A 17,416-nucleotide genomic window follows, 5' to 3' on the forward strand; every position below is an offset into this window, starting at 1 on the left:
GGATTCAAAAGTAAACATACCCGCAACAATTTCAGCGTTCAAATGGTCCGCCAGCACTTCAAGCAAGCTGGACTCAACTGGGAATGGCTCGTAGAGGAATTTCTTATAGAAGTTCTTCTTCTGATCGTGAACCAAAACTACCGCTACTCCTTCGTTGTCATACTAAAAAGATTCAATATCACATAACACGTATCGATAACACGTACACTAACGATAAATGACTTGTAAAAATACGGGCCGCCATTTTTTTTGAAGCACTCTCAGAGTCAAAAACCGGCCAAGTGCGTGGCGGGCCACGCGCAGTGTAGGGTTCCGTAGTCACAATCATCGAAAAACAGATATAACTCCTTAACCTGTGGACCCTACTTAGCTATGATAGTTTTCCTTTAAAGTTGATTATATATACTACTGCTGTGAATTTTGTTCCCACACCCACAGTATTTTTAAAAGACCTATTCAACGATACCCCACACTATGGGGTAGACGAGAAAAAGAAAATTCATCCCCACTTTACATGTATGGGGAGCTACCCTAGAAAAATATTAATCACAATTTTATTTCACCACTTTGTCGGCGTGATTAATATTTATACCCATGCCAAATTACAGATTTCTAGCACTAATAGTCTCTGAGATTAATCGAGGACGGACGGACATGGCGAAACTATAAGGGTTCCTTGTTTACTACGGAACCCTAAAAAGGTGCGTGAATATCTATGAATTCTGTCGTGTTACCCACACAAGCATATGAATATGTCCCCACTTTTAAATTAGAATTGTATGAGCTTTGCCTATCTGGAGTTATATAATATCTTTGACTCTTTGGTCATATATTTTGTCTGTTAAATTAAAATTGTGCCAGATCTTTTTCCACTGTGGAACCAACTCCCTCCTGCGGTGTTCCCACTAGATTTCAACATGGGGCTATTCAAGGGGCGGATCAACAAATTCCTGAAAGGCCAGCAACGCATTGGCTGGTACTGCAAATGTTCATGGTCAGCGGTTAAGCACTTAAAATCAGGAGACCCGTCTGCTCATTTGCTCGCTATTTTTATTAAAAAAATTTTTTTTAGAAGTTTAAAAACTCACTTGCGGTCGTCCAGCCCGCCCCATCATTTGTAAGACGTCAGTGATCGGCATGTCAACGTATCTCTTTTGCTTTCCGTCGAAATATTCCGTGCCTTTGATCACCACCAAATGTGCGGGGAAATTCACTCCCCAGGCTAGAGTTGCCGTGCATATTAGTATCTAAATGCGGAAAGGTATCTGTTTGTTTAACTGTATACTGCAATAGTATATATGTATATAGAATCAACCTATAAATAAATAAATAAATAAATAATAAATTTATTCATAAGAATGCAGGTGACATAACATGGTTATAAAATTAGTTGGCGAGCCTTATGCATTCTACCTTAGAATATTGGTGTATGAATATTTAAATATTACATTACAGTTACATTTTTAGAAACATGTAAGTACATATAAATTACAAAATCTTTAAAATTATATAATACTCAAAAAGTAGATTAATTATGTCATACAAAAACAAGAGAAAAAAAAACAGTAAAAACAGTCTTTTAAATTTTACATGTCATACAGAGGGGATACCTCCGCGACGTGTCGAGATGGCAATCGGTGTATAAGGCGAGGGGACGCCCCTCACACCCGCACGTCACCTGGGCTCACCTGCACCGGGTTAACACGGGGCGTTCCCTCCCCGATTGTCATTTCAACCTGTCGCGTACTATACGTATGCGGTGGTTGTTCTCTTAAATCTAAGGACTTATAATTAAAAACAAATACAATAAAGGAAAATAATTAAAAACAAAAACGCAATTCTTCGCAATTTACAAAAATATACCACCATTATTACCACGGTGAGATTGCCGTCAGGGGCTAACTTGTATTGGAATAAAAACAAAGAAATCTAAAGTTTTTTTCTGAATTCCATTCTTATAGTTGGGGAATTAAAAATAAAGCCTTCATAATTCATTTACGATACTCGTGAGTGAATGATATAATTATAATTATATTATGAATTAATTATATGAGTGAGTGCAATAGACTCAATCATATTATTCAATGGCAAAATAAATGGGATATAAATTTTTAATATTTAATAACACTTTCGTAAGCTAAGATAAGGAAACTTTTAAATAAATCAAACATGGGTAAATTTGAATCTGGACGGGTTCAAAACTAGTCGGGCTAACGTCGACTAAATACGTGAGTATAGCTGTTGAGAGATATTTTATATAATCACTCACGATAGTTTAAACGCTAAAATATAGGTAATTTTAAGAGAAGGAACTCATGAACATGAAAATAATGAGTCATATCTAATCATTCAGTTTTATAATTACTGCCTGGCCAGAAATAAAAAAAACTTGTTCTGGGGGTATGGTCTATGGTCACTGTGTTTAACACGGAACAGAAAAAACAGTGGAAGTGCTAAGTAGGCGTGGCACGCGTGCCACAATTAAGCGTAGTTACGTAAAACTGATCCCAGTCGCGTTCTAACATCGCGTGGAGTTGGTAGTCTCGCGACAAATTCATATTGCCCTAGCAATGTTACTGTTCCGTTTTGGAGTGTAAAAATGATAGTAGGAGAAAAAATCTTAAAAATGGAGGTGTTTCGTATCATCGGTAAGTACGATTTTCATTGTTTTCTATAAAATCTTAATTTATTTCAATTTACTAATATTTAATAGAACGGTTAGTCAAAATCAACCTTAAACAATTAAGATAAAGTTTATTTTGGATTGATTCTATTCCGAAAGTACTTCGCTCCGTGTTCGCTACTCAAATAGTGATGTGGCCAAGTAGAATATTGAATTTATCGATTGATATCGATACAAGGATATAAATAAATAGTAACGCAATAATTATAATTTATTAATGAGTGAGACGTTGCATTGATCACTAAATAGACATCAGTAGTTCCTCTAACCTTCATTTAAAATATTTTTAGGTTTCCCAAAGATGCAAGCATCAAAGAGAAATGGATAGATGCAACGGGTAGAGTTAATTGGATGCCAACCAAATCAAGCATGATATGCTCTGAACATTTTTTTAGAAGTCGATTTTATAATATCAAATAAAGGATATAGATATACGAAACCTACTGCGCTTCCATCAATGAAAATCGTTAAGTCTTTTAATCAAATAACCTTGTTTTATTTTATTACTTTCAGTAAGTATTGAAAATACTTGATATTATAATACAAAACAACACACCTCTTAGTTATATTTTTGTATGAAGATTGACTGACTAAATATCAAATTTAATTCATAAACACACTAATTAATTTTTCTCCTATTCATTTTTATATAGGTACTAGATGATGCCCGCGACTTCGTCCGCGTGGATTTAGGTTTTTAAAAATCCTGTGGGAACTTTTCAACTTCCTATGTCCTTTCCCGGGATGCAAGCTATCTCTGTACCAAATTTCATCAAAAACGGTTGATCGGTTGAGCCGTGAAAAGCTAGCAGACAGACAGACAGACAGACACACTTTCGCATTTATAATATTAGTACGGATTTATTCTCAAAATTTAATTTTGGTTTCAGCCACAAAATGATAAATGTGGTCACTCCAGGTTCTTCAAAAAGACAAAGTGATTCGGAGATTCCTGCGTCTAATCACGTTACCGATTTGATGAAGGCAATAGTCGAAAAATATATACATAAATGTTCGCATACACCATTTATTAAAATTAAAAATAAGACTTTCGAAACGCCAGTTTCTTAACAAATATGTTTTATTTCAAGGGCAATAAATAAAATTTATCTATTTTCATACGTTGCAGTATTTATTGTGCATACTTGTAAAAGGCATGCATACATACCAGCACTTTTATTCAATTTTATAATTACCTTTTTTAATTTTATTTTTGCGAATGAACAAAATAACGAGTATCTATCGATATCGATAGGTAATTCATTGAGCTACGTGGTGCAGCCTTAACTGAGGAGGAAAAAAAATCGACCGATCACGCAAATGTCAACCATATGTTTAAAGTAATTAAGTTTATAATTGCTACTACTTAGAATACCGCCATCTATGGTCAAGTAGCGGAATTAATTGGACAATTGAATCTAGTGTGACGTGAGTGTGACTATAGCTCGTAAATACGTTCTTCCGCTAAAGCAAAATAAATCTTATTTCTAGAGCGTCAGGGTTTATTTCCAAATCTGTGACGTAGGCTAGTTTTGACTAAACTTAAACGACAAATCAAATGATTTGTTTCTTTGTAGTGCAATATATGACTATCGGTATATTTGTATGAGTTTGGCGACAGCGGTTCCTATAGTAATTTTGGTGAATTGCACTTCCACTGTTCTTTCTGTTCCGTGGTGTTTAAGGTCTTGTATAAATTAGTTCCACTGGTTTCCCGCACTATGGCGAGGTGTTTTATTTAGGTCAGGCTTTAATCATAAACCTTATCATTATCAGGTCTTAATTATACTAACCTGTATCTTTTGATTGATAAATAGCTCTTCGACAGTGGTTCTATCCTTTTCATGCAAACCAGCGTGATGGATTCCGATGCCAAACGCTAGAGTGAGTTTGAGGTTTGACTCTCGGATGTTCGACAGGATTTGTTCCATTTCAGATTCTTGCATATGCAGCCATTGTTTAGGGTTGTCTTCGGCTGCTAGATATGCGATTAAGTCTAGGGCTGTCAACCTGGAAATTTAAAAATTCTGATGATGAATTTTTATCACGCCAATTGTATCCGCATCCACAAATGCGGAGCTCCCGCATCGATTTGAACATCTGGATTCGCATCCGTAATAATCAATACGGATGTAATTGCGGATGTAGATTGTAGATGTCTGAAGAGTGGTGCGTGCCGTGGAAACCTGCTTTATTGACCAACTAGCTTATGCTCGCGACTTCTTCCGCGTGGACTACACAAATTTCAAACCCCTATTTCACCCCCTTAGGGGTTGAATTTTCAAAAATCCTCTCTTAGCGGATGCCTACGTCATAATAGCTAGCTGCACGCCAAATTTCAGCCTGATCCATCCAGTAGTTTGAACTGTGCGTTGATAGATCAGTCAGTCAGTCAGTCAGTCAGTCACCTTTTCCTTTTATATGTATATTTAGATAGGAGTGAAAGGTGCTAGAATGGCGACCTCGCACCGGAAGACGCAGCGTTGGAAGACCCCCACTAGGTGGACGGACGACACCAGACGAGTCGCAGGGAGCCGCCGGATCCAGGCGGCGCAAAACCGTGGCGTGTGGAAGTCCCTACAAGAGACCTATGTCCAGAAGTGGACGTCTATTGGTTGTTGATGATGATGATGATGAAAGTTTCCGTGACAAAATCCGACGAGTTTGTCTCTGTAATAGAACAGGTATACCTGGTCTGTCGTCTACTGGAGACGAACACGAGTGCGGGCGCGGAAGGCGAGTGTGTGCGTATGGCCTGGAACGTCGGCTTGTTCATCGACAACATGCGCGGGCAGTAGTGGCGCCCCGGGTGACCCGATATGTGGACCTGAATATAAGTAATAAGTAATTAAGTAATATAAGTAATAATATTATAAATGTGAAAGTGTGTCTGTCTGTCTGACTGTCTGCTAGGTTTTCACGGCTCAACCGTTCAACTGATTTTGACGAAATTTGGTACAGAGATAGCTAGCATCCCGGGGAAGGACATAGGCTACTTTTTATCCCGGAAAATTGAAGAGTTCCCACAGGATTCTTTAAAACCTAAATCCACGCGTACGAAGTCGCGGGCATCAGCTAGTAAGTAATAAAGAGAAATATTTTTGAAGTGAAAGCTTCTTTAGGGGCCTTAGGGGTGGAAAAAAAAATTCAAGTTCGCCTCGAAGATAAGACAGTTTTTTCACAAACAAAATTGCACGAATTACATTAATTTATTACGATTGGTTTAGAAAACCAATCGTAATAAAATTCAATTTTCACTGTATATTATATGCTAGTTACGGACTAGCTATCTACGAAAAATTAATCTTAATTGCTGAGCAAGAAAGTTTAAATTTAAGTGCAGCAAAAGCAAACCATTTTTTATTCCAATAAATTTCTACAAGTACTTTTGAATCCTCAAATGAGTCTACCATTGTTTCGGAATTATCTTTCTACCAAGAAGGACCAGCAAGAAACTCGGCGATTGCTCGTTTCAAAGATTTCATTTACAATATTGTGCCATGTATAAAAGCCTGTTACCAAGAATTTGAATATATCACAAAAAATACATACCTCTAGAGGCACGGGTCGAACGGAAGGTCTGAAGTTGTAAAGCCCCATCTCTCCTATGTTCAGCCAATTAGCGAGATCTTTTGCGTTCGCCAGCGCGGTCGATAGCCCGATGATTCGCAACCGTCTTGATGTATGCGACTCGATGAAGTTTGTCCTATTGAAAGAAATTGTGATCTATATTATATCCTATTCTAATGATGAGCGATTGTTGCAAAATAGACAATTCAATAAATCAACTGTTGAACAATCGACTGTCGATTTATTCGTTTTCATAAAAAAAACAATCGAATAAAAATCGTCACTAAAACAAATCGAGTTTCGTCGACTGTTAAGTTTATGAACGGGAAGCGTACTGGTTCGCAAATAAACTGCACAGTCAAAAAACAACCGAAACATTTCGAAGCCAGTATTTAAACTGATATAGTTTAAATACAGGGGCCAATTTTCTACACAATCTCTAAACTAAACTAAATTAACAGGTCTAAATCTAGTGCTATCCTTTTCCGCAAGCAACATCATGAAAGGGATAGCAATAGATTTAGACGTGCCATTTTAGTTTAGTTTAAAGATTGTGTACAACGGAATTAGCCACACTGGCTTCGAAAGTCTAGTAAGAATCCATGGCCGTACGTATGCTCGTGACTTGAAAAATCTAATGTTTCTAATCTGTTAATCTAAAATCTAAATTATTATGCATATAAATAAATAAAAATTTGTGTTTTAGAATGTACAGGTAAATTCTTTTCATATGATACCCCACTTGGTATAACAATCTTACTTTAAAAGTCGATAATAGCAATATTTGTTCATGAACACATTTTAATTTTTTTCTTGTGATGTAACCACAAATTCACAATTTTCAGATTTTTCCCCTAATGTCTGCTTATGAGACCTACCTACCTGCCAAATTTCATGATTCTAGGTCAACAGGAAGTACCCTGTAGGTTTCTTGACAGACAGACAGACAACAAAGTGATCTTATAAGGGTTCTGTTTTTCCTTTTGAGGTACGGATCCCTAAAAACTTCTGAAAGAGACTTCCGAAGTAGTACCTTACCTGGAAACAATAACTTCCAACACAGGCCCTCTATCCTCACCCAGAAGATGTATTTCATCGATAACGATTAACGCAACGTCTCGGACATAGTTCCTGGTCTGCCAGGATCGACTGATGCCGTCCCATTTCTCAGGAGTTGTCACAATCACTTGAGAATTTCTGATGGCTCTTATATCGGGCGATACGTCACCTAAAAGTATAGACATTATTAATGGCTGATTCAGTTTTATATAGAAACTAGCTGACCCGCCCCGGTTTCGCTCGGGTGGAATTTAGAAAATCGAGGTGGGGGTTGAATTTCCAAAAACCCTGGAACACGTATTTCTTCATTTGTGACCGAAAATCCAAATACCAATTTTCATGTAACTAACTTGATACATACTTTCATCCCCTATTTAACCCACTTAGGGGTGGAATTTCGAAAACTCCTTTCTTATTGGATACCTACTCTTTACAAAGAACACACCCTCAAAATCTCATGTCTCTATAGGACCAGCGGTTTAGGCTGTGCGTCAGTTAGTACTTTGTATTTTTAACCGACTTCAAAAAAAGGAGGAGGTTCTCAATTCGTCGGAATCTTTTTTTTTTTTTTTATATATTAAGATCAAAACTGCGGAAATGTGACTCAAGTGGTCTAGTTGTGACAACGTATATCAATGTATTGCGATTGTTAAGCAACGTTGACCCAGGTTGGTAACTGGATGGTTGACCGACTTTGGAGGTCTGAATTTGGCCGTTTGATTCCTTTGTGCCTCGAAGGGCATGTTAAGCTGTCGGTCCCGGTTATTATCACTAACATGTGATAATAACTGTAAATTAACATAAGAGATGAAATCTCGTTCTCCTAGTAGAGTTGTATGCGGAAGGATTTGGGAACCCATCGCATTATTATTTCAAGATTATAAGATTAATGGAAAGAGGTCATGAGTCACGACGATCACATGATGAGATTACAAGATGAAACGATAAATACCTGTCAACTCAACAACATTCTTGCCCAGCCTTTCTTCCAGTCTCACTTTCCAATCCTTTATTCTTTCTTTTACCAACGCTTTAAGAGGTGCAATGTAAACTATCTGTAAAAAATTAAGATTATTTACTTAATCACCTTTTATATAATTTTAGGGGTAGCTTATGGATGTTAAAATTTCAAGATCGGTTTGCACGAGGAATTTGACTTAAGCTAGTCCCTTCATCCCCGTCGATATTTATGTTTCCTGCTTTCCCCGATTTCCCAAAAATCTTTTCTAAGCGGTTTTCAAATTTTAACTTGAAATATCAGTTTGGGTACTTTTTTGACAGATCACGATTTTCAGCAGGTGATTCTGAAGAAAATTTCTACCTTTGGGAGGATCTTGGGAGAGAAATCTTCGACACAAACACCCACTGCATTCGTTATGAAATTCAGAATTTGAGAATAAACTAGCTGATGTCCATTAAAAATCCCGTGGAAACTCTTTGATTTCCGTGATGAAAAGTAGCCTATTTTCGAAGTAGGGAAATAGGATACTTTCGCCACATAAGCGGTAAACCGGATAGCCCGTGAAAGGGTAACACGCAGAAAACAGACAGAAAAACTCTCTCGCATTTATAATATCCAGTAGGGAAGTATATGGCTTACCTTGCAGTTTGGATACTGGTTGAAGACCCTAAACATGGCCACTTCAGCGACTATAGTCTTCCCGGACCCAGTGGGCGCCCCCAACAGCACGTTATTGTCCGTGTGGTACAAACAGTGGAATATCTGCGTTTGTATCGGGTTGAAATGGCTGAAGTTATACAGCATTTCGTATGACGGGTTGTTTAGTGCCGTAACTGGTAATGGTTGAAGTTCCAGGAGATCTGAAAGAGGTATTTAGTATTTGTACACAATCTCTAAACTAGACTAAGCAACAGGTCTGAATCTCAAGAAAGTCCGAAACTCTTAAGTGAGAGTAAGTGTAATCTTTTATAACAAAATTCCAAAATCAATTTTCGACTTGCCAAAAAACAAAAACACTTTTTTTTAATTTTACACAAGTTCAAAAAATCTTAGAGAATTTTTTTAAGAAAAAAGTTTTTTTTTATATACCTACACATATCTACTGATTAAATATGATAATATCAAGTGAGGAAATGAAAAAGCTCACCAGTGTGAGGAGGGTGTGTTTCAGGCAATATAAGGTGTTGGAATGTTAATGCCAGAACACTTTCCGAACCCAGCCATCTGTAACAAATAAATATTTTGAAACTTTGTAGGTTACTCGACTAGTTCGCTAACTCAGTGTCTAACGCTGAATGATAGCCAAGGAGTTAATTTGACATTGATTGGTTCTACATTGCTGCTTCATTGAGTGATAATAAAACGATGTTTTGTAGAAAACCTTCAATGGATTAAAGATAAATGTCAAATGAGCTCGGGGACTATCATTCAGTATTAGACACTGAGTTAGCGAATCACCCTGCTGGGCGCGTTTGGAACCCTCGTAGCTTTAGTTATATAAGTTTACGTAATTAATTATTAGCACTACATCATTGTATTGCAAATTACCATCCAAAAGTGTACAATAGTATGTACCATAAAGTGTACAATAATTTGAATAAATAATTTGACTTTGACTCTGAGTTGCTGGATAATTATTTTTATACACCTGACAATGGTGCTAATTCTGTAGTCTTTCTCTAAATTTAGAGTATCTGCATCTTATTCTTTTTAATATTGCTAAAAAGGGGACGGAACATGAATTTACATTTAGAGACTCTAAATTTTAGTGCACACTATAAATTTAAACAATAGGCTCGCTTCTGGCAGCTAAAGTCAAGAGGTTTGACAGCTCTAAATTAAATTTAAAACTGTGAAACCTATCCTTTTCATATTACTTTAGTAAGAAGAAGATGCGAATACTCTAAAATTTAGTTGTGCTCAGAATCAGTACCAGTGCTTTACAACTATTTAAAACGCTATTTACCTTTCGGAGGTGGCGCGTACATAATACTGAGGCGGCAAGGGCTCAGATATTGGTATTGTTATGATGAGCTCTTGGGGTTCGTTGGTTATGACCTGTTATGAAATCAAAAAGCAGGCATAAGAAAAGAGTTTACATGAAAATATAATAATAGAAAATTTTTCTATGCATAATCTTTACATAGTATAAAATAAAGTCGCTTCCCGCTCTGTCTTTATGTATGAACGCGTAGATCTTTTAAACTACGAAACGGATTTTAATGCGGTTTTCACCAATAGATAGAGTGATTCAAGAGGAAGGTTTAGAGGTATAGTATAATCACCTTGCACCCATGCGAAGCCGGGGCAGGTCGCTAGTGGATTATAAATTCAGTAGTACTTATACAAATCTCCAAACTAAATAAAACGTTTGGGTTTAAAAGTAGTGCTTCCGCAAAGTGTTAAAAATATTTTAAATACTTTTCACCTGCCTCCCACAGACTGTCAATATGAGGAGCGTAAAAAGGTATGAGTGAAATGCAATTTCCCGGATTTGGATCCATGGATTTTGGATTCAAGTCCCGTCATTTAGTCTATTTATTTGCACCAATGAATGAGGTACCATTTTCAGAATAGATACGTTTTTGGTGTCCCCTGCAAGAAATGGATCTGTGCAACACGCAGTTTAGTTTAGAAGACCAAAGATCTGTGTACAGCAGGCTGGTAGATTACACAAAAGCTGTATGAATCATTGCTGCATCTCAGTTGTTGTGATTGGCTGAATTTAAAGTATTTTTGCTGCAATAATGCATTTAACCAAAAGCCAGAAAGTGTTAGCCAATCAATGGTGATTGCGATCGTCACACTGTAGCTATCATTTTCCGTAATTAACCCATAGCACTAATAACAAAGTACCTGTTTCTTAGTTATGAGGAAATATTCATGGTAGTACATGATATCCGTTTCAGGATCTTCCACCCAAATCCAGAAAGCTTCAGGCGCTTTCCCGTGATATTTGTCGTTCCATCTGAAAATAAAAGCATTTTCAAAGGATTTTCTTCGACCTGAATTAGTATAATATGGAATAATTTCAGTGACCGAAAGCTCAAGCTCAAGCCGTCCATTGCTATGTCTCTTGTAAGGAGATTCATACGCCACGCTGCATGTTCGTTTATTTATCGTTTGATGTCGTCTCTCCACCTAGCTTGGGGTCTACCAACTCTGGACCCCAACGTCCATCAGTTATTCGAACTATGTGCCCCGCCCATTGTCACTTCAGCTTTTCAACCGGTGTCGGTTACTCTGGTTCTTCTACGGATCTCTGATTTAACCACCCAGAAAAACTCCAAGCCTGACTAATAGAAGACAAATAGACTATTATGTGCGCATAGTGAACGCGGAACGCAAAAGTGTTTGAATTCGAGACTACAGACTTGGCACCTGGATCGAAACCTGTGAACCTAGGGGAAATTTCTTTTATTCAATAAGAAATGAATTAATAATAATCTGTTATTATCCTTACTTGAAATTCGGTGTAATGGTAAGTCGTATCCGTAATACGGTCCTTGTAATGGGATGCAAGCTTGCTTCCATTTCTAACAAAGGGAACTCGTCCGCACATTTCTTTAGATGCCTAGCTGCTTTTGGATTGCGAATGAGATCGCCTAAAATAGAGAAGATTAATTTTTTTATACGTTTATATTATTATTTTAGTTAGTAGGTATAGTAGTTTATATTATATTTTTATATTATTTAACGTTCAAGGTTAGTTAAGTTACTTAAAAATATGATAGTTGCAAAATATTTGACAACACAATTCGTATATGAAGCCTTCAACTTTAAAAAAAACTTTAAGACCCTATGTTCAGAATCCTATTGGCATGGATTTCAGATTGGTTTAAGACTTTAATATGATCTGGACAATTTTAGAACTTTCAAAGGTTACAGAGTTCCTGAACAATTTGAGGATATTGAAAATGTTTTTCCGGCTTCTGAAGATCTGGGATTTGGTGAATATGACGAATTTATATATATCATTCACTTACACGGCTTTTGGCTGTATTTAAAAAAAGCCTTTGTTATTTCAGGATAGAGTAGCTTAGAAAACTCCTTGCATAGTCCTTTACATCGAAGTCTGAGCAGTTTCGAGGATTAGCCCCAAAATAGACAACAATTATTTTACAAATGGGTGCTTGCGTTCTATAGTCGACGCATTTTAAACTTAGTCGTCGAGTTATCTGCCTGTTTCGCTCGCACTTACCTACGACCTGTAAGTGCGAGCGAAACAGACAGATAACTCGACGGCTCAGTTTAAAATGCGTCGACTATAATGACGTGTAAATAATCATTACTTTCAGCCATATGAGTAACAAAAGGAAAATAGCAAAAATACAGACAGCCACCTCAATTTTATTCATAAGTATGGATATATACCTAATTCTTTCCAGTCCATATCCCGTATTTGGTCGGGTTTGAGCATGGGGTACTCGATATGCTTCAACACTTCATTGGGGAAGCAGTTGAACTGTCTCATGTCGCTGTAGAAGTCCCACAGCTGAAGTTCCATCATTTTGGCCATTTTCAAGTAAATGCCCGCCATGTAGGCGTTGTTTTTGCGGAGGGTTATCTCGAATAGCGCACGCACTATTCGGACTGCGTTCTAAAATATATCAGGGGATTCTTATTTTTAAATACAAATATTTGAATTTATATTATAACTGCGAAAGTGTGTCTGTCTGTCTGCTTGCTTTTCACGGCCCAACCATTTAACCAATTTCAATAAAATTTGGTACAGAGATAGCTTAAATCTCGGGGAAGACTTTTGATCCCGGAAAATCAAAGAGTTCCCACGGGATTTTAAAAAACCTAAATCCACGCGGACGAAGTCGCGGGAATCATCTAGTAAATAATAAATTTGACGTTTTGACAGTGTTTGTATTGGAAATCTACGTAAAAACTCGTCAGTTAAAGTTGTATTTGGGATTGAAAAATCATCTCGTTTTTTCAAGTTTAATCAAGGGCTGCCATAATAACATAAATTAGTGAGCGACTCAAATTATTGGCGGTTCCAACCCCACCCGTTGCACTATTGTCGTTCCTACTCCTAGCACAAGCTTTGGAGGGGAAAGGGGAATATTAATCTACATGATAAACTTGGCTAATATTCTTTAAAAAAAAAAAAGGTTTGGTAATTTTTCATTATTATGCATTTCATTTTTTTAAATCGCTTTTTAGTTTTGAATTTTGATACATTGCAAAACACCTTAAGTCAAAATCTTACCTGGCTAATGTAATTTAAATCGGATTGCAGCGAGGAAATATTCACCCGTCCTCTTGAAAGGTAAGTTTGTAGCAGAATGTGGATTTTCCAGTGGATATCTTCTGGCGGGTCTTCGATCCTCAATTCGCAGTACTGGTCTTTGAGATTCCACAGTTCTGTTAGTTCTTCTTTTCTAAGCTAAGGATCATGAAAAATCACGTTGATATTTAAATAGTCCAAAGGAAAGTGTGACTAACTGCCTTTATTTCTAGCGAAACTATTTTCGGATTTGGATTTGTTTTCTAATTCTTGTAAAAAATAAGTTCGATCGAAATTTTATAAGGAAATAATTGAGAATTGCTTTTTCTCAACTCGATTCTACCAAGTACGAAACTATTTCTCGGGTTTGGATTTGTTTCTATTTCTTTTAAAAAATCAGTTCGATCGAAATTTTATAAGGAAATAATTGAGAATTGCTTTTTCTCAACTCGATTCTACCAAGTACGAAACTATTTCTCGGGTTTGGATTTGTTTCTATTTCTTTTAAAAAATCAGTTCGATCGAAATTTTATAAAGAAATAATTGAAGATTGCTTTTTTTGTCAAGCTGATTGGTACCAAGTATTTCTAACTCTCAGATCTAACCTATTTTTATTGTAAGAAAGCATGTTAAATTTTAAATAGTCCAACGAAAGTGTGAAATGAAGCCATTATTTCTAGTATGAGTATATTTTGGATTTGAATTTTTTGTCTGATTCTTGTAAGAAATATATTCGCCCAAAAGAAAAATTTCTAGTTTAGTAAATAGAATGTGACTAAAAATTTTGAATGGTTCCAAAGTGTTTTCTTAATTCTTAAGTAATTTTTTGGTAATTTGAAAAGGTAGAGATTACCTAAAAATTTTTTTTTATAAAAATTACCTTAAGTTGCTGAAAATCTGAACATCTGGTCAACATTTCGAGGATGTAACCTTGCGTCATAGACTTGCGAACCATAGAGTTGAAAACTTCCATTGTTTCCCATGTTATATAGTAATGGCTGGCCGTTCTACCCAAATCTGAAAAAAAATTGTAATAGTGAATTAAATTAAAAAGTCTAAATAATTAATGAGAATAGAAATAAACGAAAATCAATATGTAACATGTACGTACAATAGTTGTTTGTATTCATGCGAGCTATTGATTAATATCTATTTTAAGCTGGTATAGCCTAGTGCTTAGGACGTCCGCCTTCTAATCGGAGGTAGAGGGTTCGATCCCGGGCACGCACATCTCACTTTTCGCGTTATGTGCGTGTTAAGTAATTAAATGTCACTTGCTTTGACGGTGAAGGAAAACACCGTGACGAATCCTGCATGCCTGAGAGTTCTCTATAAAGTTCTCAAAGATGTGTGAAGTCTACCAATCCGCACATGGCCAGCGTGGTAGACTATGGCCAAAACCCTCCTCGCTCTAAGAGGAGACCTGTGCTCTGTACCGTAGTGAGCCGGTGATGGGTTGATCATGATGATTGATTAATATAGGCTTTATGTGTGGCCGCTATTTTGGAAAAAAAGAAAAATGCCCGACTACTAGGTAGGCCAAAATCTTCAAAGGATTTTGTGCACTATACTCCTATTGGCCATTTACCTGTGACATTAAGATCGCCAGTCCGTTCGTTGTACCGCAGCATCTGCGTGCGATCTAACTGCATAGCGGCGTTTGTGATCAACTCACGTCTTTTAGTCTCAAGCATCGGCTCTTCAAACGTGTCCGTGTAAGTTAGGCCGTAAACCTGAAATACAAAACTAGCTTTAAGGGCATTTGTGCACTCAACCGTGATTTTACGGATCCGTAAAAATACGAATCGAATGCTACGTATTTGTATGACGGCCAATTCGAAGAATTAGGGATACGAACCGAATACGGATGAATGTACAAACGCCCTTAGAGCGATTACTCACCAAATCTTATCCGAATCCGTGAAAATACGTTTCGAAGTAGTCATAGAACTATTTGTATGGTAGCTCACGCACTAGCTTCGACTTCCATCATCCGAGTTCTCTCCGTCATCCGTGAGAATATCTCGGATATGCCTCGGATTCAAATCGGACGTATGACGTAGATATGTCAAAAAGTCCACTGAATAGGTTTGATTTGGATCAGAGATCGAATAAGTTCGTAAGCAATATTCGGTCTGAGTTTTTATAGCCGTATTTTCACGGACTCGGATCGGCTAAGTGCGTAAGGGCTCTTACAGATCGTGCTTTTCCGTCAGTTCGTAAAAAGACCGCTGTGCGGCAGTGAGAGAAATGTTTCTGCGCAAAGGTTATTATTTATGTTTATCTCTAGCTGATTAGGCAGCTTCTCCTTTTATATATTTAGAAGATTATTTTTACTTTCATATTGGCCCCGATTCTCTAGTCTCTGTCTAAACTAAATTTAGAGTATCTGCATCCCTTTCTTTTTACTAATGCTAGAAAAGGAACGGAACATGACTTTCACATTTAAAGACTCTAAATTTTAGTGCACAATACAAATTTAAACAGTAGGTTCGCGATTGCGTGCTAAAATCACGGGTTTTACCATCTAAAAATTAAATTTAGAAATGTCAAACTGCTTCTGTCCTTTTCATATTACAATAGTAAGAAGAGGGTGCGAATACTCTAAAATTAGGTTGTGCTTAGAATCGGTGCCATTGTGCGGCAAATAAACTGTTGACTGATGAACAAATCGCACGGTAGAATCAACAATCGCCGGCAATCGAATAGATAGATAAATCACTCACTGCGCAGGTAACAGCTAAGTTTGGTTCGAGATCGTTAACTCCACTTACCTGTGGATTTATTCTCATTCTAACGAATAGGTAGGTGTAACTCAACCACTCCACTGCCTCGTCGATATTGGTCACAGTTCCGAGAGCAACCTGGAAAAATTGTTTAGTATAAAATAACCGATAAAAATTCGTACGGTTGAAAGTTAAAACCTTATACAATAGATTTCATTTATAACGACCTCGGTTATGACGACTTTTTAGTTATAGCAGTTACTTCAGATTCAGACTAAATTTATTTGCTTTCATGTACATTTACATTAATTGATGGTGGGTGCTTAAAGCTAAATATAAGTACACGAGACCCTGTCAGGGTATTGCAAATACAACTTTAGGTACAATAAAATGATAAATATTAAAGATACAATAAAAGGTTACAATTTAAAATACAATAAGAATAGGATTAAAATTATTAAATTATCATTACTAGATATTAAATATTATTCATTTGCATGCTTACATAAAGGAAAAGGTGACTGACTGACTGACTGATCTATCAACGCATAGCTCAAACTACTGGACGGATCGGGCTGAAATTTGGCATGCAGATAGCTATTATGACGTATGCATCCGCTTTTTTGAAATTTCCGGATTTTTGAAAATTCAACTCCTAGGTGAATAGGGGTTTGAAATTTGTGTAGTCCACGCGGACGAAGTCGCGAGCATAAGCTAGTTTATTATAAAGCAAGATTAGTACAAAATAAGAATAAAGTCAAAGTATAATAGTATTAAATAAGTTTTAGCGACGTAACAAGTTCTTTTTGAATTTAAAGTAAATTACAATGCCAGTGCCAGATGTGTCGATCTGAGGCCTTCCACTTTTACCGGTTTTGTAGCATATCCAATATGCTTTACAATTAAAAAAATCTATAGAAATACTTACTTCAGCGTTTAAATTGTCGGCCAAAAGGTTGATAAAGTTGCTTTCTATGGGGAACTGATTGGTCATACACTTCAGATAGTGTGTAAGTTTGTCGTGCGTGGTGATTATAATGCCAGTGCCAGACGTGTCGAACTGAGGCCTTCCTGCGCGACCGAAGATTTGTAGCACATCCAGTATACTGAGGTCTACGAATGTGCCGTGACTTTGGTCGTATATTTCTGTACCCTACAAAAAAACATTAGTACGTGTA

General features: G+C 36.8%; 1 protein-coding gene and 1 long non-coding RNA gene across 3 annotated transcripts in view; one reads left to right on the top strand and one right to left on the bottom strand.

Annotated features, from left to right (window-relative positions):
• Positions 1–17,416, bottom strand: part of obe (activating signal cointegrator 1 complex subunit obelus) — a 36,879-nt gene that overhangs the window by 6,567 nt on the left and 12,896 nt on the right. Inside the window, exons 16-33 of the mRNA XM_069505863.1 lie at positions 17,167–17,391; positions 16,287–16,376; positions 15,101–15,245; positions 14,393–14,529; positions 13,495–13,671; positions 12,648–12,873; positions 11,737–11,878; positions 11,130–11,241; positions 10,240–10,331; positions 9,421–9,497; positions 8,913–9,133; positions 8,265–8,367; positions 7,292–7,481; positions 6,236–6,389; positions 5,374–5,510; positions 4,477–4,693; positions 1,089–1,247; positions 21–162 (exon numbers count right to left, since the gene is read on the bottom strand). Of these exons, the coding sequence (XP_069361964.1) occupies positions 21–162; positions 1,089–1,247; positions 4,477–4,693; positions 5,374–5,510; positions 6,236–6,389; positions 7,292–7,481; positions 8,265–8,367; positions 8,913–9,133; positions 9,421–9,497; positions 10,240–10,331; positions 11,130–11,241; positions 11,737–11,878; positions 12,648–12,873; positions 13,495–13,671; positions 14,393–14,529; positions 15,101–15,245; positions 16,287–16,376; positions 17,167–17,391 (2,746 nt within the window). The remainder of the gene's footprint in view (positions 1–20; positions 163–1,088; positions 1,248–4,476; positions 4,694–5,373; positions 5,511–6,235; positions 6,390–7,291; positions 7,482–8,264; positions 8,368–8,912; positions 9,134–9,420; positions 9,498–10,239; positions 10,332–11,129; positions 11,242–11,736; positions 11,879–12,647; positions 12,874–13,494; positions 13,672–14,392; positions 14,530–15,100; positions 15,246–16,286; positions 16,377–17,166; positions 17,392–17,416) is intronic.
• On the top strand, positions 2,433–3,804 carry LOC138403799 (uncharacterized). 2 transcript variants are annotated; one of them, XR_011237960.1, is made up of 3 exons: positions 2,433–2,648; positions 2,974–3,195; positions 3,574–3,804. It is a non-coding gene; the product is annotated as an uncharacterized lncRNA (long non-coding RNA). The 2 variants fall into 2 exon arrangements; XR_011237959.1 differs by having other exon boundaries at positions 2,974–3,804.

Source organism: Maniola hyperantus, chromosome 21 (genome assembly GCF_902806685.2).
Source record: "Maniola hyperantus chromosome 21, iAphHyp1.2, whole genome shotgun sequence".
NCBI lineage: Eukaryota > Metazoa > Arthropoda > Insecta > Lepidoptera > Nymphalidae > Maniola > Maniola hyperantus.